The sequence below is a fragment of the Limulus polyphemus genome, unplaced genomic scaffold (genome assembly GCF_000517525.1).
Source record: "Limulus polyphemus unplaced genomic scaffold, Limulus_polyphemus-2.1.2 Scaffold2372, whole genome shotgun sequence".
NCBI classification, from domain to species: Eukaryota; Metazoa; Arthropoda; class Merostomata; order Xiphosura; family Limulidae; genus Limulus; species Limulus polyphemus.
This window is the reverse complement of record NW_013667982.1, coordinates 126201-133932: the sequence shown is the minus strand read 5'-3', so window position 1 is coordinate 133932 and position 7732 is coordinate 126201. Positions and strand designations below refer to the sequence as shown.

At 35.2% G+C, this 7732-nt stretch overlaps 1 protein-coding gene across 2 annotated transcripts in view; it reads right to left on the bottom strand.

Annotated features, from left to right (window-relative positions):
• The window catches only part of LOC111087609, a 27712-nt gene that overhangs the window by 13135 nt on the left and 6845 nt on the right, over positions 1-7732 (bottom strand). For both annotated transcript variants that reach the window (XM_022394834.1, XM_022394833.1), the window contains exon 3: positions 1507-1713. In XM_022394834.1, the coding sequence (XP_022250542.1) occupies positions 1508-1713 (206 nt within the window). In that variant the 3' untranslated portion in view covers position 1507. The remainder of the gene's footprint in view (positions 1-1506; positions 1714-7732) is intronic.

Sequence of the window (7732 nt, the reverse complement as noted above, 5' to 3'; positions counted from 1 at the left end):
TATGTTTGGTGGGACGAAGATTCGAACCCGCGACCTTCAGATTACGAGTCGAGCGCCTTATCCACCTGGCCATGCCGGGCCACAGATCAGTCCAAGACTTTCCTCAGCAGTTCTGATCTTGCACAGATCAGTCCAAGACTTTCTTCAGCAGTTCTGATCTTGCACAGATCAGTCCAAGACTTTCTTCAGCAGTTCTGATCTTGCACAGATCAGTCCAAGACTTTCTTCAGCAGATCTTCCTTTCCTTTCTGATATCATGTTTGTACTTCGATGTGAATAACACGTCATGATCATCCACATTACACTGGCGGTGGAGTTGTATTGACAGGTCTTAAGAAGCGGACCTACACCATTACGAACACCCAAGAGTTCAGTACTTCCTTTTAGTATGATGTGTCCTCGGGTTTGCAGTTTGTCACTTATAAATCGCTGCTTATTTGTTGTGCCCTGAGGAAAATCCAGCTTAAAAGCAGTCATTTCTGAGGTCGACGTGGTAGCCAGCCTCGAAGTTCTGGAATATTGCAGGTGATTCAGTTATTCAAGTTGTGATATCTCTTGAAGGTACAGGGATATTGCAGGTGATTCAGTTATTCAAGTCGTGATATCTCTTGAAGGTACAGGAATATTGCTGGTGATTCAGTTATTCAAATTGTGATACCTCTTGAAGGTACAGGAATATTGCTGGTGATTCAGTTATTCAAGTCGTGATATCTCTTGAAGGTACAGGAATATTGCTGGTGATTCAGTTATTCAAGTTGTGATATCTCTTGAAGGTACAGGAATATTGCAGGTGATTCAATTATTCAAATTGTGATATCTCTTGAAGGTACAGGAGTATTGCAGGTGATTCAGTTATTCAAGTTGTGATATCTCTTGAAGGTACAGGGATATTGCTGGTGATTCAGTTATCAAGTTGTGATATCTCTTGAAGGTACAGGGATTATTGCAGGTGATTCAGCTATTCAAGTTGTGATATCTCTTGAAGGTACAGGGATATTGCTGGTGATTCAGTTATCAAGTTGTGATATCTCTTGAAGGTACAGGAATATTGCTGGTGATTCAGTTATTCAAGTTGTGATATCTCTTGAAGGTACAGGAATATTGCAGGTGATTCAGTTATTCAAGTTGTGATATGTCTTAAAATTTAATATTTCTCTAATAACAATACGCCAATGGTATTATTGTTTCCATAATAGAAAAAACTCAATGTTTTTCACATGATGTACTGTTGTAATTAAAGCTGAATTAAGCATTGTTGCTCCAGTTATATTTTTCCACACTTTAATAAGGTATTGTAAAAAAGCATTTATAAATAGCATGCAGCGAAAATAATTCTGTTGCTGTTAGTTATACGATCGAAGATATTCGTCCACTGATTGGCTGGACTATGATTATTACGTAACAATTAGTAGAGACTAACAATGTTTTTTGTTTGCTCAACGAAACAGTTTTAAATTCAATATTAGTGAAACAATGTTATTTGTAAATCAAGAAGTTGATCCTAACCTTAAAATAGAAGATCCGATGTCGACGAAGACGTTGACCAAGAGGAAATGTCATCGGTAAAAGCTGTTTTTAACCCATCATCTACCGGAGTGGGTAATTCATCTTTATAATTAGGGGTGGATGGCAGTCGATGAGATGGGCGAGAAACTCCTAGCTGGAACTTGTCACTGGAATTAATCATGCTCGGTACGTAGCTGCTAAAAGTGTCTAAAAGACGATTTAAAAAATAACATTTAAAAATGAGGAAAAGGCTTCAATAAATATATTAAGTATGAGAGGTTTAACGGAAAGTTGTACTTAATAATGGATGAACCCCACCTAAGTTACACTATTATCTAGCATTGTATTGAAATAGATCTTCACCTGTATATATATAAAAAGATCAAATCATGATGAATTCTGTAACAAGTCAGTGCTACATATTTAGTAATTGATTTCATAAAGATGGCGCTTTTGGCTGTGGTTTTGAAAGTTTCTATATCCTTACAAGGGGAGAAGACTCGTGAAAATGGTGCTTATTTCTTTCTTTGAAAACACGGATTTGTTGCCTTTCAATGTATACTGTATGTCGAGGTTCAGAAAAAGCCATTTACAGAAAGGTTATAACGTGAAATGGTTTTCTTTAGAGATATGTTTGTAAAGAGGGAAGAAAGTGCAAATAATCTGAGATAGTATATCCATTGATGACGAGTGTCTGTTGTCCAGGGACAAAGAACTTTTCAACTTTGTAACTATGACCGACTAAGGGGGAAAGACGAGAGTAACGGCTTTGCGACTTTTAGAAAAACCATATAAAATACTAGAGTGAGAGCTTGTCGGATACAACGAAGTAGCAGCATTTTCAGAAATAATATTCGTTTTGAAGTGTTCTCTTATATCTTTGGACTTTTTCCTCACGCTGAATGGTAAACAGATAAAGGGTTGTTACGTCTCCGTTCGTTAGTTAATTCTCCGTTCAAACTCTTACCGAAGAAACTTTACCGATACAAGTCATTTCTTAAATAAAACTGGTTTATTCTTTCCGAATACAACTTTACGATACACTTAATTTCAACAGTCGCTCTATAACAAACGCTATAACTCACAACGAACTTCTCACGTGCTCAACAATATTCTTACTCATTCAATTACACACACTGTTGCCGTCACTTTGTGACGGTCTTATATATACAAGACTACACTATATCTAGAAGGATCCCGAGATTTAAGGAAGGGACGTGAATGTTCGAGAAGGACGTGGCGTGACACAAGCGTCACGTGACCTGCGTTGTCGTAACAGGGTCATTACCTTAAGGTGTACGAAACTAAACTGTTAAAGATTTGAAAATCCCGGATCTACTTTTAACTATTTCTTTTTCCCTATATACACCTCCAGATAAAGACATCCATTTGAAATAAAACTGATTCCGTAGAAAATTTTATTTCTAACTTTATCAATGTTGCGCGTAATACGGACGTCTTGTGTTAGGACTTCTTCAGAGTTAAACCAAAAACATGTGTGTATGTGTTGGAACCCACGCGACTTGTTGGTGCCCTGAATTGACGAACTTATAACGTCGCGTATATTTACGTAATGCGTATCACTTGTACCCGTACCGAAATACTTAACAACTATTTGTTCCAGTTTTAAGTATATGTTATACTTTGTTTTGATAACATTTTGTATAATATAATTTTAACTATTTGTACTTATTCAAAAAATTTATTTGTAAAAAATATGATTTTGAAGTGTGTAATTTATCATTATTTTACAAGTAGTCGAATTATACGATAGATGGCAGTGATTTCAAACAGTGCCACGAATATGAACCTAAACAACACGTACAGTAGACGTTGAGAAACGACGGAAGTCATAAGGTGCTGATGTCATTTTCTGTTTCGTAATTAATAGAAATTCAAATTGAAGTCATCCGCCATCATTGTTTGGTGCAACATTTACGTGACACAGTGTAGTACATGTGGAACGTGCCGGTAGTTGTTTGCCCTCAACGAATCATGTTTATTGGTGTCTTTTTTTAGTATTTACCATATTGAGATTAGGCTAAATTTTTATTAAAAAATAGAGTTCTTCTTCTTGCTTGCTTGTTTTATCCCCAAATGTGATTATATTTAAAATGTATAATAAAATCCTAGAACTGGATACGAACCTGGATCCAGTGATGCAGCACTAGCCCTTACAAAAATTAGGTAGCCATATCAAAAATCGGGTACATTATATCATGAGAGGATTAAAGTTGAAATTAGAAACTGAAGCAGTGTTTCAGTTACATATGTCTTACAACCAGAAAATTAGTTTAGTTACGTATGTCTTACAACCAGAAAATTAGTTTAGTTACATTTCTTACAACCGGATAATTAGTTTAGTTATATATGTCTTACAACCGGAAAATTAGTTTAGTTACGTATGTCTTACAACCGGAAAATTAGTTTAGTTACATATGTCTTACAACCGGATAATTAGTTTAGTTACATATGTCTTACAACCGGATAATTAGTTTAGTTACATATGTCTTACAACCGGATAATTAGTTTAGTTATATATGTCTTACAACCGGATAATTAGTTTAGTTACATATGTCTTACAACCGGATAATTAGTTTAGTTATATATGTCTTACAACCGGATAATTAGTTTAGTTATATATGTCTTACAACCGGAAAATCAGTTTAGTTACATTTCTTACAACCGGAAAATTAGTTTAGTTACATATGTCTTACAACCGGATAATTAGTTTAGTTATATATGTCTTACAACCGGATAATTAGTTTAGTTACATATGTCTTACAACCGGAAAATTAGTTTAGTTATATATGTCTTACAACCAGAAAATTAGTTCAGTTGTATATATGTCTTACAACCGGATAATTAGTTTAGTTATATATGTCTGACAACCGGAAAATTAGTTTAGTTATATATGTTTTTACAACCGGAATAACAGTTGCACTACGTACATCTTACAACTGGAATAGTGGTTTAGCTACATGTCCATCTCTCCCCCCCCCTAAAAAACAATAACAAAAACAAACAAGAACTTGCTATTTGTTTACAATAAATTATACACGTACTGTATATATTTCTTGGCTCCTGATTAAACAGTTTAATCTCTAACTCGAGCTTAAAACAACAGATGTTAAATGGGTGATAATTCAATATACGTTACCGTATTAATTTATTAAAATGTTAATCGGCGGGTATTGCTCTGAAATACGCTGAGGCTAGACGGTATTTGATTTGTCCTAAAACTACCACGTCAGCGACAACATAGCCTTCAATTCATTCTTACACAATAGCTAACTTTTTACTTGCTACAGTAATAGATGTGTTTTGATGCATCAAAATTTTTCCGTGGATCAAACAAATATAATATTTTTACTCCCGCGAAATCTGTTTGGAATGTTTGTGGTACTGGGTCGTCCAAAAACTCTACACACGTTGCTATGTTCAGAGCTGGGCTAAGCTCCCGCAGCGGTAGCTACTGCTTTATTGGTTGCTTTTCATATGGCCAGTAATTCAAAATTAGGACCCTGTTTGTTTATATCATATGCGCATGCCGTTCAGGTTTTAAATTCCAAAATATCAATACCTATTACTGTATAATGTACTTTATTGAAGTGACTTTTCAAAGTTATTATCCGTTGGTATCATGAAGTGACTCTTAGAAGTTATTATCCGTTGGTATCAGAAAGTGACGTTTTGAAGTTATTATAAGTTGGTATCATGAAGTGACTTTTTGAAGTTATTATAAGTTGGTATCATGAGGTGACTTTTCAAAGTTATTATCCGTCGGTAGCACAAAGTGACTTTTCAAAGTTATTATCCATTGGTATAATGAAGAGACTTTCTGAAGTTATTATCCGTTGGTGTCAGGAAGTGACTCTTAGAAGTTATTATCCGTTGGTATCAGAAAGTGACGTTCTGAAGTTATTATAAGTTGGTATCACGAAGTGACTTTTTGAAGTTATTATAAGTTGGTATCATGAGGTGACTTTCAAAGTTATTATCCGTCGGTAGCACAAAGTGACTTTTCAAAGTTATTATCCATTGGTATCATGAAGTGACTCTTAGAAGTTATTATCTATTGGTATTACAAAGTGACTTTTTGAAGTTATTATCCGTCGGTATAATGAAGAGACTTTCTGAAGTTATTATCCGTCGGTATCACATCTCAGAGTCCACTAAACACTATGTTGCCATCATACTCTGTATTCAATTGAAAATGTTCAAAAACCATTACTTAAGAAAAAAAAACTGAAACCTCACCCAATTAAAACATTAACTTTGAATTGTTTTTCTAGATTTTCTTCTTTTTATCTTTGCACCGACTGGATTGTTATCTTATATGTGATACCGGAGCAACTTTATCCCATTACATACAACTACATTCAATACCATTTTTATCGCAATATCTTATCATCCAAGCTTTACTTATGATAATTCTGATCTTGTTTGGTTCTGGAATCGAACCCAGTTAGTGCTTTACCTTCTGAACCCCCCCCCCCCCCCACACACACACAAACTCTAGAAACTGTTGATAGGACATTTGTTAACTGTTCAAACTACCCAACTACTACATTGCGAATGAAGTATAAATCTCAACGAGTGTTAACTCTCAACACTTATACAATAGAATGTAACATGTAAATGTTAATACAGAACGAGTGTTAACTCTGTATACTGTAGAATGTAACATCTATATTTTAATACGAAACGAGTGTTAACTCTCAACACTTATACTATAGAATGTAACATGTATATTTTAATACGGAACGAGTGTTAACTCTCAACACTTATACTATAGAATGTAACATGTATATTTTAATACGGAACGAGTGTTTACTCTTTATACTATAGAATGTAATATCTATATGTTAATACAGAACGAGTGTTAACTCTCAACACTTATACTGTAGAATGTAACATGTATAATTTAATACAGAACGAGTGTTAACTCTCAACACTTATACTGTAGAATGTAACATGTATATTTTAATACGGAATGTTGACTATTCAAACCCATTAACTGAGTGAATCAGGATGATTTATCATCAAAGTATTTCCCAGTGAGTAATTTTTAAACATACAATGCAGTTACAGCTATTCTTCATGATGGTAAACTCGATCAGCATCCCCCCCCCACCCCTCCCTTTCTCCTTAACTGTGTTATCTTATCTTTAAGAAACACGTATGGACGTTTTGTTCGTGGCATCGATAAATGTACAAAATATACACATACCAAAAAAAAAAGGTGTCTTGATTTTTCGAACACATAATTTATTTATTTCGAAAGCTGTTGAAACAAACACCATGTGTAACGCCGTGTACAATAAAGGAACTCGTAAAACCTTGTTTTAACTTTGTGATGGCTAAATATTTGTCTTTATATCGGACAGATTCTAAGTAATAGCTCGCTATGATGACCCCAGTCACAAGGGACCTATTGGTCCATCTAGGCCATCCCATCCACTAGACTAAACTCTAAAATGTAAATAAAACATTCAAAGCCAGTCTTTATTATTCAAATATTTATCAAATCGTCCTCTGACGCTCCATTACGTTAACTGCATCTACCACCTCTGAAGGCAACCCATTCCAAAGTTCAACCACCTTGCTAGAAAAATAAAACTGTCTTCGCTGAAGATGATTCTTAGTCTGCCAAAATGTATATTTGTGTCCTACTATTCTCGCTGTTAAATATGAAAAAAACAGATGACCCATGAACACTACCAATTCCCGTAACAATCTTTAACACCTCAATCGGACTCTTTCTGACTCTTCTTTTTCATCAAGATGAGACAGTTTCAGAGATCCTAACTATCCTTGTATGATAACATTTTCATGCTTTACATTTGACACTCATCAAATCCCCGAAGTGTGGATTAGTTCGTGAGAGGTCGGATGTAACACTTTACATTTGACACTCATCAAATCCCCGAAGTGTGGATTAGTTCGTGATAAGTCGGATGTAACATTGTACATGTGACACCCCTCAAATCCCTGAAGTATGGATTAGTTCGTGAGAGGTCGGATGTTACACTTTACATGTGACACCCCTCAAATCCCTGAAGTGTGGATTAGTTCGTGAGAGGTCGGATGTAACACTTTACATTTGACACTCATCAAATCCCCGAAGTGTGGATTAGTTCGTGATAAGTCGGATGTAACACTTTACATTTGACACTCATCAAATCCCCGAAGTGTGGATTAGTTCGTGATAAGTCGGATGTAA